The 16,727-nt window shown below is 42.6% G+C and overlaps 1 protein-coding gene and 1 long non-coding RNA gene across 6 annotated transcripts in view; one reads left to right on the forward strand and one right to left on the reverse strand.

The window, feature by feature from the left end:
- Positions 1–2,075: 2,075 nt before the first annotated feature.
- LOC309529689 lies at positions 2,076–15,204 on the reverse strand. The gene is made up of 3 exons (XR_014218310.1): positions 14,938–15,204; positions 9,439–9,575; positions 2,076–2,662 (listed from the first exon to the last, which is right to left on the reverse strand). It is a non-coding gene; the product is annotated as an uncharacterized lncRNA (long non-coding RNA).
- Positions 15,205–15,476: 272 nt separating this feature from the next.
- The window catches only part of SYT14 (synaptotagmin 14), a 74,586-nt gene continuing 73,335 nt past the window's right edge, over positions 15,477–16,727 (forward strand). For 3 of the 5 annotated variants that reach the window (XM_082217535.1, XM_082217534.1, XM_082217537.1), the window contains exon 1: positions 15,513–15,605. Coding sequence is in view for 2 of the 5 variants with exons in the window: in XM_082217536.1 (XP_082073662.1) it covers positions 15,593–15,605 (13 nt within the window). In the remaining 3 variants the exon portion in view is untranslated. Of the gene's footprint in view, positions 15,606–16,727 lie in introns of all 5 variants that reach the window. The other 2 variants (XM_082217536.1, XM_082217538.1) reach the window with 1 other exon arrangement.

The raw sequence follows: 16,727 nt of genomic DNA on the forward strand, positions 1-16,727 counted from the left end.
TCCCATGCTCCATGTTTTTAGAAGAAGAAGAGTTTGGATTTGATATCCCGCCTTTCACTCCCCTTCAGGAGTCTCAAAGCGGCTAACATTCTCCTTTTCCTTCCTCCCCCACAACAAACACTCTGTGAGGTGAGTGGGGCTGAGAGACTTCAAAGAAGTGTGACTGGCCCAAGGTCACCCAGCAGCTGCATGTGGAGGAGCGGAGACACGAACCCGGTTCCCCAGATTACAAGACTACCGCTCTTAACCACTACACCACACTGACTCTCCAAATTAGACAATTCCCTCTCTCTTTCTCCTCTCCCTGAATCAACTTCAAAAAAGATAAAGTAGGACAAGTTCATTGTTGCTTTCAATTATCTTTCTAGTGCAAAATTTGTTTCCCATGCATATAAAGAAGACCACGAAATTAACGGAAATTAAATTCTTAAACTAACAAAAATGCAAAAGGAAAATACATTATTGTGATTGTGCATGATAAGATTTCTCTGTAGGGCATGTTGACTGGCTGGCATGCCATTTTACCTGGGCCATTTCTTAGATTTATAATCGTAAGTAAAGGAGACAGATGGTGACTGTCAAGCCAGAGCAGCCATGCAGAATGATATCAGGGCTGGAAATATTCCAGCTGGAGATGGCAGCAAAAAAAAAAAAAAAAAGAATGTGAGAAAATGAAAATATGCCTTATACCCGAACAGACTAAACAGAACCATGGGAGATATTGTCAACAAATTTCAAAACTGGTATTGTTTTCATCACTGATTGTCATGAAGCAAATAGAATTCCTGTTTCTTGGTCTTTCAGTTTTTCATGAAATGTAACACTGTTCGTTCATGAAGAGCCTGGGCTAATGAGTGTGAGTGCACTTGGGACTTTGTTGTACAGAAAAGGTGAGTAAGGGGTGATATGGTAGACGTTTACAGAACTCTACCAACAAAGGTCCGTATGGTTAAAGCTATGGTTTTCCCAGTAGTGATGTATGGAAGTGAGAACTGGACCATAAAGAAGGCTGGTCACCGAAGAATTGATGCTTTTGAATTCTGGTGCTGGAGGAAACTCTTGAGAGTCCCATGGACTGCAAGAAGATCAAACCTCTCCATTCTTAAGGAAATCAGCCCTGAGTGCTCACTGGAAGGACAGATCCTGAAGCTGAGACTTTCCAGGGCTGAGAGTTTCCAGGGCTTTATATATTAGAAATAAGTAGCCAATCGGCAGCCAGCGCAGTTCCCTCAACACAGGTGAAATATGTGCACACCCAGGTAGTGCACTCAGCAACCTGGTTGCAGAGTTCTGCACCACCAATAATTTCTAGATCAATCTCAAGGGAACCACCATGATAGTGCATTATTGCTGTCCATTTGTGAGATTATGGACACATGAATCACAGTTGCCAAGATATACTTGTCATTTTCCATTGGAAAGAGCAGTAGCTTTTGGGGAAAAAATGAGCAAAAAAGAGACTTGTATTTTCCAACTTTGGGGCTGAAATGTTTGGGAACATTTCCGAGTTATAATTTTGGTAAGTGGGTTCAAGTTTCAGAGAAAAGGATTCAAGAAAGCAGATTGGGCAATTTTCGAACTGAGTTGGATAGGAAAAGAGTGGGCAGTTAAGTGGTGGAAAGAGTAAGATCTGTTTAGTATATACGTAAGTACTAAAGTACAATGGCTCGATTATTTCAGATGTGTATGAATCTTTAAAGACGTGGAAAATTCATGCAGAATGATTGAAAGCTGAAACTATGAGGGATATTAAAACAGAACCATTTTAGAATTAATTATTTTAAACCACAGTTGGAAAAATTGCAAATACATAAAGTTGTCTGGTACTTTAAAAGATCAGATACCTAACCGAATATTTTAAAGATACGTAACAGAATTGAATATGGATTGTGGGGCATCTGATAGAGATTTAGCATCAGGTGAATAATCTTGAAGGAGAGAAACCATGGTTACCAGAGGCAAGGCAAGCTTCTTTAAGTCTGAAGTGTGGATTGGAAAGGCACAAAAAGATTTATTTATTTTTGTACAGGGAAAAAACTTTGGAATGTGTGGCATAAGCCTTGGATTGTCCAGCTTTTTGCACATTGAGAAACCATAGTTTTTAGTTGTGGACCAGCAGCTAGACCTAGTAAACTGACAACAAGGTGAAGGAAAGGTAACCACAGACAGCAAACAGTAAGAAAATGTTGGAATGTCCTATCACCTACAGTTAGGTTAGTAAATTTTATTACACTTTTGGATCTTGCTTTCCCATGAACAAAGAAGGAAAGATGCAGCACTGAAAGGACAGTGATGTTTATATAAAATAAGATAAAGTTAGCCTACATGAAAAGGAGTAAATTTCTCCATGTAAATAGAAGAGGGTTTGGTCATAGTTCTATAGGTTGCACTTCCAATCACTTGCTTTATTAATTAATGTTGATTGTAGCACACACAGAAACACACATATCAGTATATACACACAAAATGTATTAGTTGTCTTCTTCGTCCCTGAGCTTCCCAGTTAATTTTGCCATTTCGGCATAGTCCATCAACTTGATTTGCCATTCTTCTTTGGTCAGGGTTGTTTCTTTCATCTCTGGGCTAGCAGCATCCAAGCGGCCATTGTAGCATACATGAACAGGTTTCTTTTGATCTTTAGGGATCTTGGTACCTATAATTCCTAATAAAAAAGCTTCTGGTTTTTAAGGAAAGGTTAAACTTTTTCCACATTTCATTATATATCATTTCCCTTTTTTTATTACATTACAATTCCACCACTTACGATAAAAGGTACCCTTTTTTTCTTTGCATTTCCAGCTTATATTGGTACTTGTTCTATACATTTTTGCTAATTTTACTGGGATTAAGTACCACCAATACGTCATTTTCATATATAGTTTTCTTTCAATGAAGAACATGCCATAAATTTCAGATCTGTTTTTCATAGCCTCTCCCAAGCCATCATTTGTATATTATGCCCCACATCTTTCGCCTATTGTATCATCCTACTCTGATTATTGATAATACCCTCACAAACCCACATTGCCATTCTTAGGTGACATTAGTTAGGAGATTCAGAGTAATCTCAACATGTGGAATTTGTATTATCTTTTGATGTAAGTTTATCCTTCTCTCTCTCTCTCTCTCTCTCTCTCTCTCTTCTTTTTCTTTCTTTTCTTTCCGCCTCTCCTGGTATGCCCCACAGAGAAACCTACGGTCTTCAAATAAAAACCTCTTGAAGGTCCCAGGCCACAGAGAAGTTAGGCTGGCCTCAACTAGAGCCAGGGCTTTTTCGGCTGTGGCTCCGATCTGGTGGAACGCTCTGTCACAAGAGACTAGGGCCCTGCGGGACTTGACAACTTTCCACAGGGCCTGCAAGACAGAGCTGTTCCACCAGGCCTTTGGCCAGGGCACAGCCTGACTCCCTCCCTCGGCAATCTTCGCAGAGCTCTGGCCCAATGGTTGCTAGTGGCTTGAATTAATTAATTTTTATAATGAATGATTTTAGAATGTTGTTTATGTTGTACTTTTGTACTGTTTTATTGTTGTTAGCCGCCCTGAGCCCGGCTTCGGCTGGGGAGGGCGGGATATAAATAAAATTTATTATTATTATTATTATTATTATTATTATTATTATTATTATTATATGTGTGTGTGTGTGTGTGTGTGTTTTAAATAACAGTTTTAAGTTTTTGGTGTGTTGTTTTTTTTAAAAAAAACTTAAAAATAAATACCTGTTCCATTGACTGAAATGGGACTGTTTTCACTTAAACCACTTATTTTGCAAATTTATCATTACATCCTTACTGGAGCTGTTCCCCAGCTTCACTCAATTCTCTTGTACAGCCCTGGCAAGTCACACTGCCATAAAGGGTTCCATCAGCGGTAGTCTACTGCTGGCACAACAGTACACACACAGCTGAAAAGAACAAAATCCTTGTCCTTTGGTTTTCTGGCAATTGTTCACAAAGCAAAAAACAAGCCATAACTTTTTCTTTCTTACAGACTAGCAATAACTCCTTACCTGGGAATCAGCTCCATTTAGTACACTTGCTTCCAAGTATATTAAGGAATGTGTTGCTTGTCTCTCTAAGTCTTGCTATATGAATGAAAAACTAAAGCCTATAACGATTTCAGTTCTCCCAGTGCCAGCCCAGTGGCACAAGCTACAACATTCATGGAACAAGGCTGCTAGCTATGATGGCTATGCTCTACCTCCACAATTGGAAACAGTAATGTTTCAAAATACCAGTTGTTGGGAATAATGGGAGGGAAGAGTGCTCTTGAGCACATGCTCTGCTCCCTGGTTTCCCACAGGCATTTGGTTGGTCACTGTGAGAACAGGATACCGGACCCAGCAGGCTAGTCTTATGTTCTTACATTAACAGGGAGGAAACAGTAGGCTCAAGGGAGCCCCAGGGTTTGCATGAATATTTCAAATCTAGGGTGGGGGAATATGCCAGGAAGGGAGGGCATAAAAGGAAATATTCAGGAAGAAGGTATGGTTGGTTGGCAGGAACCCTGAAGAGCAGGAGCCCCGTGTTTCTTCGCAAGTCTCACTTGTTTTCTGTTTACTCCTGGTTTGCATTTTGTGTGTGTGTGTGTGTGTGTATGTGTGTGTGTGTGTGTGTATATATATATATATATATATGCTTTCGTAGATTTTCACGGGTATAGGAATGCAGGTTTTGGTGTCTTCGGGTGTCTTCCCGTGTAAGAGTCGGGGTGTCTGTGCGACGTTTCGACGAGGTCTCACTCGTCATCTTCAGGCTGGTGCTTTCGGCTTCTTGTTACTGGAACAGAGCAGAGTCTGGTGTTTGAGTTCCTATAAATACTGTTGAGGGATGTGGTGTATAGCCTCCAACGTTCTGGGCAGAGAGGAAGTTCCTAGATTAGTGTGCCTTTTCTTCTTTTGTTCCTTAATTACTTGAGGGATATCTTGGGTGATTTCATGAGTGATATTCTGAATACCACTGGGTGGGTCATTAAGTGTAGATTAGTTGCTAAAGCTTTCGTGTCTTGACCTCTTGAGCTTGTGAAGAGTTTTTCTGAGAAGATGGCTGTGCTGCATTTAGTTGTGCTCTGGCTTGGCTTCGTGTATAGGGGCGAGCTGTGGTTTTGTGCCTTGTGCCAGCCAGATCTGTGTAGGGATTGCAGGGGGGTGCAGCATCCGGAGGTGCCACTATAGTTTGGCTACTGGATGGAGTCTGTAATATGTCTGTGGAGAGGGTCTGGGTTTGGGTCTGGTGTGGTTGATTGGTGACGGCGTTCTGTGTGCCTCTGGTTCTGGTGTCGGTTTTTGTGGGGAGGGCTAATTTCCAGATGTCTGGCAGGCGGGACGTGTCGTCACGCTTGTTCATGTTGTGAGGGTGTTTCTCTATCTCGATGGCTTCCATGATTATTCTCTTGTGGTGATGTTCCATGTTAACACCAAAACCTGCATTCCTGTACCCGTGAAAATCTTCGAAAGCATATATATATATATATATATATTATATATATATATAAATATAATCTCTCTCTCTCTCTCACACACACACACACATATATAATGAGAAGGTCTGTTCTGTGTTCCCCCTACAAAAACATTAATCTATCTAATAACTTTGCTGGCATTCCATATGTCATGCAAAAAGAAAACGAAGGAAGGAAAAGGACACAATGTTTAGGCGTTTATGCCCTAATGCCAGAAGTCTCAAAAGCCAAGATGTGGGATCTTGGAGTGCTTGGTTACTCAAAGTGAACGTAGATATAATGGGAATATCAGAATCTTGGTGGGATGAATATAAATGGTGAGACATTTATTTATTGAACTGATACCCCACCCTTCCTCCCCAAGGAGTCTATGGTGAGCCTTGGATATAAAATACATTGAAAGGGAAGTGTGTGTGTTGATCTACATAGAAGGGAAGCAAAGATATTCCACTGGCTCTGCTGAGACACCAGCTGCCTTTTGCTCTCTCTCTGGGGCTGCGGGCTGCCCTTGGCACAATCTGACTGATGCCCCTGTCACCTCCAAACCCTGCCAATTCTCCTCTTTATGACAGCAACACCACTGCCCCTCTTCTTCCACCCTGTTCCCTCTTACACATAGAGTACGAGCAGACAAATGGACAAACCATTCCCCAAAATATTGGGTAGATGAAAGATATGTGAAAATGGCATAATTTCTTCCATCCTCTTATAATACTAGAACCAGGATCATACACTACCCCAAACTGATTGTCAATAGATGGCAGTTCTTTATACTATACGTAATTCACTTACGGAATTTGCTACCACCAGATGAGGTGATGGTAAGCAGCTGAGATGGTTTTTGAAAAACATAAGAAAAAATCCAAAGGGATACTTCTAGCAGCATGTATTAATAATGGTGCCTAAATGGAAACCTCATGTTTTAAAACAGTGTATCTCTGAATAGTCGTCACAAACAGGCAAATGTCAGGAGAGGGTTTTCTCAGCAAGCTATCTCGCTGGGTTTTCCAGAGTCTTTGCCACTGTTGGAAATAGGGTGCTGGATTGGTGGACCTTGAAATAATTCAGCTCATTTGGTTTTTCTCCACACTTTTATAGATAAATGAGGTAGAATGACCAACAAAAGACTCACTGTCAATATTCTTACAAAGTTGTTGATATAACAGCTCCCAAAATATATTTAGTTTGATGAAATTATGATGTAGGCATTCTCATTATCCAAAGTACAGTCTAGATACTTAATGTGATTTCCAGTTACATCTTCAAATCAATTAAAAAGATGTGGTGATTTTACAAATAATAATGTTTGATATGATCATGTGAGACAGTGGTTTTAAACGAATTACTGCTAACTTTACCCTTAAGAACAGGATGCTTGAAATAAAACAAAGCAAGCACAAGAACATCAATGAACAGAACTGTTTTGTGGAAAATTGTGTGGCTAAGGTGTTTCTTACCAAAAATTCTGCAGGTGTAATAATTACTTGATTGCTGTTTTGGCCACCACTGTTCGGGGGGGGGGGGGGAGATGGAATGTGCTTGTTAATGGAAAAATGCCTCTAGAAAACATGCAAAGTTTCTGCATCTCTGTGATATGCTCAGTGGGACACTCACCCACAGTATTCCCACCATCCAAGGTTTTGATATTTTTCCTTTTCATGCCGAAATAGAGTTGAAATGAGATGGAAATGGAGTCCAATGGGAAGCCTTTACTTTTAAGCACCATTCACTCTCCTATAGAGCTACTACAATATCCTTCCTCCTACAGCATCTGTACTGCGTTCAACAGTCGTGAGAATTTCTCAGTTTCAAGTGTACACAATGAACTTTTGGGAACTGTATATAAATATAACTTAAATATTGGGAGAGCTTTAGTTTCAGCTGTGCTCAATAATAAAACATAGGAAATGTTATTTAGTGAAAAGGATCATCTTATGGATTTTTTTTAAGTATGAAGAAATATATTTTAAAAGGGCAAGCTCCCAAACATGAGCACTTTTGAAGTGACAGAAAACAGTACTCACTGAAAATAATCTATTCTCATTTGTGAACACAATTGTTAACGCCACTCTAGTTGCATTTTTGAAAATAACACAGAACAGAAAGGAACAGAAAGAGTGGAAATGATTTTTCCGTTTCTGGGCAACTATTGTAGTGTAGGAGTTCCTTATCAGGAATTCAGCAGATGAAATTAGTTTTTAAAACCTTTTTTATAAAAGGGCAAGCTCTCAAACATCAGGGGTTTCAAAGAGCTATGGAAATAAAACTTCTTTAGAGAAATCAATACACATTTGTTAATCCAATTCTGTCATAAATCTTAATGCCTAAATTATGCCCATGTACCATTAGACTGATGACTCCTCTGTGAGCTTTTGGAAGGGTAAATAATCACATCTTAAAAGCAAGTTTTGCTACAACAGTTAACAGCAAATTCATTTCACACCTGTTGACCTTTGATAAAATAATTCTCAGTGAAACTATCTTTATTTGTTTGTTTTTATATTATGTATTTATTAAATCTATATACTGCCCTTAATTACATGATCACAGGGCGGTTTACAACACAAAAACACAAAATGAAGACACAAGCATTTATTTATTTATTAAATTTAATATTTCTTCTTCTGTTGAGACTGCTATTTAAAGATGGATCCAACTTAACTAAATGAGGAGTGCTTAACAGTATTGGGGAGGCAGTTTTAGGTACAATGGGTACAGATTCAAGACTCTGCCACATATATCGTTCCGCGAGTTTTGTCGTCTTGCGGTTTTTTTCGTCTTGCCAAGCACGGTGTCGGGAAAGTTTTGGAAAAGCTTCAAAAATGCCAAAGTCTTTTAAAACCTCAAAAAAGGCTACCACACAGCGTTCTATGAGTTGCTCCTCGAAGTCAAGTCGCAACTGTATTAACGGTGTTAAGAAAAAGGAAACAAACTTGCAAGACGTTTCCGTCTTGCGAAGCAAGCCCATAGGGGAAATCGTCTTGCGAAGCAGCTCAAAAAACAAAAAACCCTTTCGTCTTGCGAGTTTTTTTGTCTTGCGAGGCATTCGTCTTGCGAGGTACCACTGTAACTGAATCATCCACCCACTCATTTCATTTTTGCACTCAGCATTATGATACTGCACCGTTTTGTTATGGTGGTTACAATAAATTCAATATGTGGACAAAGTTTCTCAGTTTATAAAATGGAAGCAGATGAATGAAGTGTGTGTTCAATGTAACTGAATTCTGAGCTGAGTTTCAGTGAGGATCATTTTGGAATAGTAATGAATAGCCATGATGTGCTGATTTTGAACTTGCTAAAACAACTTTTGAATCTTAAATGGTATCCAGATTTTTATTGAACAAGCTAGTACGTCCAGTTGTTTAAAAGAGGATTCTTGAATAAAAAAAAATCAATGTATCAAAATATTATTTCAGTTTACCTTTATAGGAGTGGGAACAATCAATAATAACTCCTCTCTTTATGTGATTTATGTTAAGAAATTATCCTAGCCCCTTCTCCATCAAAATCAGATGGTATTTTCAGCTCATTGAAATGATGTAATTTCCAATGATATTTTTAATATCCCAGTGCCCGGTCCCCTTGGACAGTGATTTTGACACGAAGGTGTCCTCTCCAAATGTAGGTCAACAGGGCTCTGACTTAGGGATCACATATGACAGTCTGAGGGACAGCACACACCACACAGAAGAGGATTTGATATCAGACTGTGCCTTTGAGGCCAGGGGTTCAAATTACTAAAGTTAAGTATAACCTTAAGCAGTCCCACAACCACAGTAAGTGCCCAGTGGCCTTCACTCCCATATAAATTCAGAGCAGAGAAGAGGGGGAAAACACACCTAGAGGCCACAAAGGGAGACAGTGCATAAGAACATAAGAAGAGCTTGCTTGATCAGACCAATGGCCAATATACAGATCTAAGCCAAGCACAGCAGGCACATGTCTCTAAAGTAGGGTTCTGACCTTTAGCATTCTTACCAGCTTTCTCCAGAGGCAGGCGTAGCCTGAAGGTACATTAGGAATTGGTAGATCTCAGAGTAATTTGCAGTACATCAGAAAGGGTCTCGAAGTACCAATTGTTTAGCAAAAGGCTCTCACTCTCCAAAATAAGACTGCTGAAATAAAGAAAGCTAGTGGGTATGAGTCAGGAGTGAACATGAGAGAACTGAGCTCAAACTCGGGGCTGAAAGCAAATTATTGGGCTACGCATGTGCTCAGAAGCAGCCTGTTCCTAACTTCTGTGTATATTGTATATCTACATCCTGAGCCATGATTTTGCACCTGGCTCTGGTTGGTGGTCTTTAGGATCTAGTAAAAAAACACAACAAAATGGATCCTGCAGGCCTGACATCTGCCTCAGTAGCCTTTGCTCTCAGCTAAATTCAGATTGTCTAAGCAACCTGTCTTGGTTGCTAAATTTGCTGGGAGCTCTCCCAGGTCCTGAAAGACTCAACCTCAACCTGCTGTTTGAATTCTGACTTCTGGGATCTTACATCTGTTGCTTTCTACCAGGTCTCTGGAGTGAGATGATTCATGCTCCAGCAGTTGCTGCTCCACAGGCTCTCAGTATAGCTAATCCAAGCCAGGACTATGTCTAGCATCTATATTTCTGACCAGTTCTTACTTTTCTAACTGAATATATCAAGTTCATGTTTATTGCTTTGTAAGGTAAAGGAAAAGGAAAAGGAAAAGGACCCCTGGACAGTTAAATCCAGTCAAAGGCTGGGGTGCAGTGCTTATCACGCTTCAGGCCAAGGGAGCTGGTGTTTGTCCACAGACAGCTTTCGGGTCATGTGGCCAGCATGACTCAACCGCTTCTGGCGCAACGGAACACTGTGACGGAAGTCAGAGTGCATGGAAATGCCAATTGCTATGTAGACTAGAAGTGTCAACCAGTTATCTGTGTAAACCTAGCAGACAAATATGCCATTTAAAATGTAGTTGGTCTTCAGGTAGTGATAAGTTCCTTTTGTGTCAACAAAAGATGCAAACCCATCAAATGAGAAACATTTTGCATGATATACTAATTAAGGTGGACATTACCTTCATTGGAACAGAAAGCATATGGTATTGGTGCCAAAATTTTGCAAAGATGTAAACATAGTTCTCAAATCAATTAAGGTCATCATACTGGTTTATAATTATCTCAACTTGCCCTTCATCTGCTGGATTAAGAAAATCCCTAAGAAGAAAATCACAGACTTTTGCTTGAACACCCTCTGAGTATCTTAATCAGTATTTGCTACTATTACTAATGAATCTTTTTTGTAAACTGTTTGAGGGAGTTTTTTGTGGGTTTTATTTTTTGTTTTACAACTAAGCAATGGATAAACTTTATGAAATAACTATATAATGAATGGGATTGTTAACATTCCCAGTAACCAGTATTTTATATCAATTTGGCGCTGTGGTGTAAACCACAGACCCTAGGGCTTGCTGATCAGAAGGTCAGTGGTTTGAATTCCTACGACGGGGTGAGCTCCCGCTGCTCGGTCCCAGCTCCTGTCAACCTAGCAGTTCGAAAGCATGTCAAAGTGCAAGTAGATAAATAGGTACCGCTCTGGCGGGAAAGTAAACAGTGTTTCCGTGTGCTGCTCTGGTTCGCCAGAAGTGGCTTTGTCATGCTGGCCACATGACCCGGAAGCTGTACGCCGGCTCCCTCGGCCAGTAAAGCGAGATGAGTGCCGCAACCCCAGTCTTCCGTGACTGGACCTAACGGTCAGGGGTCCCTTTACCCTTTATTTTTAATCCAGCTGTGAATGTGTGTGTGTGTGTGAGAGAGAGAGAGAGCATGCAAAAGGACCAACAAATTAGCTCCCAAATTTGGTTTATTATTACTGTCTTTTTCTGCTTTATTATTTTGTTGTGTCTGTCAGGTGAATATAAAATACAGGTGAAGACAAACATATGATTTTAAATGTTGGAATTGAGATTTGAACACAAATCACTAAAATGCAGAGAATGTGTGTTGGGACCACTTTCACTTTCAAATGTTTGGTGTACATAGGAGTAAAAGAGCAGAAAGAATAAAGAAATGACAAAATGAAAGGGAGCAGCAAAAGTGAAGGGATGGTAAGGAAATCTAATAAGAGACATGAAGAAGAATGTTGCTGGAGGGCATTTGATGTAAAACAAGCTATGAGTAAGACGCCACAAAGCATGGCAGGGGGGGGGGTATCAGTCAACATCCTGAGCTTTAATAAGTGAATACAGTGGTACCTCGGGTTAAGTACTTAATTCGTTCCAGAGGTCCGTACTTAACCTGAAACTGTTCTTAACCTGAAGCACCACTTTAGCTAATGGGGCCTCCTGCTGCCGCCACGCCGCTGGAGCACAATTTCTGTTCTCATCCTGAAGCAAAGTTCTTAACCTGAAGCAATATTTCTGGGTTAATGGAGTCTGTAACCTGAGGCGTATGTAACCTGAGGTACCACTGTACAGAACTGTACTTGAGTTTTAGCTCAGCACCTTCATTCCTATTTATTCTTATAATGGTGCTATGGCTCCTTCTGATAGCCCTGCTACTGTCATGGTAATGCCATTACATATTCATCCTAAAACTTTTGCTCTTTTGGGCTTTCTACAGGTGAAAGACAACGTAAATGAAGTGTAGACAATGCAGTTCAAGTTCTCTGGAGCTCTCTTGTTATAGAAGCTTCCATTGCTTGCTTTTTGGAGTCAAGCTAAAACATTTTTTAATATCCTGATGAAGTAAAATGTTATTTGACCTTGACATAATAAATTGTGAATTTCATTTTATTATGCATTGTCTTCAATCTTTTTATGTGTATTAATTGTTGTACGCCTCACTGTTCTTTTATAATGGGCTATAAATGTTTAGTACAAATATATATATATATATATGCTAATGAAAACTGGTCCAAAAATGAGTTTTCAGAAGACAAAGCAAAAGACAGAGAAACCTAGACATATTCAAAATAAGGAAAAAAACAGATTAAAGAGAATCTGGATTTTTAAAAAGGTAACGATGAAAAGGAGCTGATAGGAAGCATTAACTACAGCCAGCCATAGTACTGGCACACTGAGTACCTGCTTCATCTGAATATCTCTGCCAACTTACACTCTTCTTGACCTGAAGCCACCCCTTTAATTCTAACACTGGAACACTTTCGTGACTAAGCAGCCTGCTAATTGGAATTAAGTGGCACAGGAAAATGGGCACAGGGATAACATTTTCAGTCTCCAATTTGTCTTACAAGTCATAGAAATGTTAACTTATCTACCTCTAGGGTGGCTCATTATTATTATTATTTATTTATTTGTTTGTTAGTTGTCTAATACTGACAGTCTCTATGAGCCATAGAACAAATCTAAAACATGCAAAACACACGAATAGCATGATAACATTAAAAAGAACACCAGCCTCTAAAAAGAAAAATAAGTATTCTCAACAATTCTTATCTATATGATTGAAATCCCCTCTGTCAATTTTGTTTTAAATAAATTCATTTTAAACCCTCCAGGTATCAGTCATACATTCTGATGACAAGGTGGGCAAAAAATAGGTTCAGCAGCAACCAAATGTTGGCAGAAGACAGCTTGTTGCTAGTTTCTGGTAGACCCCTAGCACCTGCTGGTTGTTGGGATTCTTCCAAATAATGGTGGAGTAAATTTGGCAGTCCCCCCCCCCCTTAATATAAGTACTGCCTACTTGTATCATATAACATAGATTAACTTTGCCTTAATTGTAAGCAGCACTAAAACACCCACTCTTGCTTTGTGTAAATAAAGGCTTATATTCCATCTTTCCACTATTTAGGTATTCCATTCTGCATTGAATTTAATAAAATAAGGTTGTCAATCCCAGGAAATGCACCTATACTTGTAAAGTGCCATGCAGATTAATGACACTAACAAAAGACCACAGAGGACAAACACCAACCCACCATCTTTGTATAGCCTCTGGCACATTTCTCTCATGTTATAGAAGCTTACATTGAATTAAGATGGGATTTAAATTGGTCATCAATTTTTCATTTTACACAGCAAGGATTGTGGAATGAAGCAGCAATGGCTCTGCCCTAAATAAAGACTGGCTTGTAACCCAGATTTAAATGAGATTAAAGTTAGTTGTAACAAATTTACATCATGACTGACTTTAGTCCTATTGAATTTCTTGGGCTGCAACCCTAACCCTACTTATCTGGGAGTTAGTGCCATTGAGTTCCATAGGACTTACTTCTGAATAAGCCATGGTGTAAGTCTATACAGTCATACCTTGGGTTACAGATGCTTCAGGTTGCGTTTTTTCAGGTTATGGACCGCCAAAACCTGGAAGTACCAGAACGGGTTACTTCCGGGTTTCGGCGGTCGCGCATGCGCAAAAACGAATAATCACGCTTTGCGCATAAGTGCCAAATTGCAATCCGCGTGTGCACAGATGTGGGTTGCGAACGTGCATCCCGCACAGATCGCGTTCGCAACCCGAGCGTCCACTGTATTTGAAAGTCATATGAATGCATATATGTATTTGAATGTACAATTTCTGCACCCCTGTAAATGTTCCTGTAGCTCAGGATAACATTTCATACACTTGAAGACTTATTTATTTATTGCATTTATATCCTGCCCTTTTCTCCAGGCAGCTCACGTACATGGTTCTCCCGAATCTTCACGTAATCCCCACAACAACCCTGTGATACCTCACAGGTGAGGCTGGAAGGCAGTGGTTGGCCCAACGTCACCCAGTGAGCTTCAAAGCTGAGTGGTGATATGAAGTCCAGTAGCTCCCAGGTCCTAGTGTGACACTCTAACCACTACACCACCAAAACCTATGGTGTAAGAAATCTGTTAAGTCTTCATGCAGAGGCAAATTTAGGGGGCTGTGACTGGTTTGGTTGCACTGGGTGCAGAGCCTTGTGGGCTATGATTTACAATGGAGCATGAGAGGTGGAGGGGCACTGAATTTTGGCGTTGCATAGGGTGCCACTGAAATCTAACACAACAAGACCCGCCACTGCTTTGCGGTTGCCACAAGTGCCCTTGCTCCGCTCAGGGTCAGCCCAAGACATTTTGGCACCTGAGGCAGACCTCGAAATGGCTCTCTTCTCCCTGCCCAGGAAGAGTGACAGTAGCAGACTTCGGGCTCTCAAATTTCAGCAGCACCCTGTGTGGCACTAACATTTGGCACCCACCCACCTCTGGCGCTCTGTTCTACATCATTGTTGCAGCACCCTCTCTGGCACCCAGTATAGCCAAACCGGTTGTGCTACCCGGTGGAGCCCATGGGTGCAGCCAGGATTTTTGATGGGGGGTGGGGCTTTTTGATGGGGGTCAGAACCTCAGATTTGTATTGATTGGGGGGCAGTTCCCCCTGCCCCCCCCCCCGCTACGCACATGCTCTGGAGTACGGCAATATCTACATCAGTAACAAGGCAGGGTGGTGGTGGGGAAAGATAGATCGACATGGGGATCTGCTGCTCGGGTGGATCCCGCTACCTGAGGCCGTCGCCTCACCTTGCCGGCCCTGGCTCCGCTTGCGACGCTGAACTAATGCAGCAACCCCCTCAGGAAGCTGGATGCGCACGACTCTCCTCAGACTGCCTCAAGCGCGTCTCTTTTCACATAAGGCCTTTTTATCCGGCGACGCCCGCGGCGGGTGAGGCAACACCCAAACACCCCACCTCCTCCTTCACACCCACGCCCGGCCTCCGAGAGGCTGAACAGTGGTGCTTGGCTCGCGTTGGGAGGCTGCAGCAGCAGCAGCAGCGGCAGGCAGTGGCGTCGGCGGCCTTCCCGCGCGGTTTGACTGACAGCGGGAGAATGTGGGACGACCGTTGGTCCGCGAGATGGTGTCAACTGCCGCGCCGCGCGCCGGCAGAAACCAAAGGAGGAGAAAAAGCCACCGCCGCACTTTCGAATCTGGGCGCGCGGAGCAGGGAGGGAGGAGGAGTTGGAGGGGGGGGAGGAGGAGGAGTCACGCGCAGGTCCACAGCCCTGGCACGCTCCGCTCTGTTTAACAGCCCCCCCTCCCTCCTCCTTCTCCCGCTGCCTCCTCCTTCCCCCATCCTCGGGCGCTTCCCTTCCCCGCCGCCGCTGTTCCTTCCCGGCTCTACCCGACAGCGTGTGCCTCCTACGTGCGTTCCACTTGGTACGGCCCACCTGGAAGATCATGGCGATTGATGGTAAGTAGGCCAATAACGGGCTCCTCTCCTCTCGAATAACCCCCCCTCCTTCCCCCTACCTGGGCAGCGGGCGCGGGGAGCGAGGGGGAGGGGCGAGCAACGGCGCTGTGGTGCCGGTGGGTGGTGGTCGGGGGGGTGCGCGCGGGCTGCCTGCCCCTGAGGAGAGGCGGCGGGATAAACAAACGCATAAATTAAAAGAATGAGAATTAAAAACAAAACCCAAACCAGGGTGGCGGGCGCGCGGGAATGATGATGAGTGGTCTTTCCCCCAAAGTGAGCGGCGGGGGCGCTCGGGGCGGCTCTCCCCCCGCTCTGGGGTGCCAGGCGCTGCCTCAGCTCGACCCCCGGCAGCGGCGGCCGTTTGCTCCCCGTGGAGTCGAGGCTTTTTTTGTGGGCGCCGAAGACGAGAGGCAGCCGCCTCCGCAAACACACGCCGATATAATGGTGGGGGTCCTGTATCGTTTGTTTACATGGTGTAGGTGGCTGACTCTTCGCTGACATGTAAAAATTAATTCCCCCTCAGGAATAGTAGTTGCCACACCGTTATTGACCCGTTTTACTTAGAAGTTGTGTCTGTCTTAGGCCCCCCCCCCCCGCCCTGTGCCACAGGCAGCAGCAGCAGCTCCTGGAAGGCGAAAAGGTGCCTCAAGAAGAAGTGGGGCGGAAGAAACCCGCTTTCTTTTTCTCACTTCGCCAAACGCCTTCTGGCAAGCCTTTAATAAGTGCCTGAGAGAAATAAAGCCAGCCTCGCAAAGGCTGCCGTCACGCAGCTGGGTTTCAGGGGGGCTGCAAACAAGCAGGGTTCAACGCCCCCCCCTTTTCCGCCGCCTGACCCATCTCCTAGAGATGCTGCCCTCAGCCCTGGATACAGCTGGTTGCGTGGAGTGTTTCCACGTCTGTTGCTCTTTCGGCATCATTTGAATAAGAGGAGGGGGTGTATATATATATATATATATATATATATATATATATATATATATTCAAATGATGCCGAAAGAGAAACAGACTTGGGTAGACTTTCAGGCGGACTTTTTAATCAGCTGTTTCACAACTAAAAGTCTGCAAACAAGAGAGAGAGAGAGGAGCTTCTCTTTCCCCACTTCCCAAGGAAGGCAGTCATTG

Source organism: Podarcis vaucheri, assembly GCF_965113315.1.
Source record: "Podarcis vaucheri genome assembly, chromosome: 3".
Classification (NCBI taxonomy): domain Eukaryota; kingdom Metazoa; phylum Chordata; class Lepidosauria; order Squamata; family Lacertidae; genus Podarcis; species Podarcis vaucheri.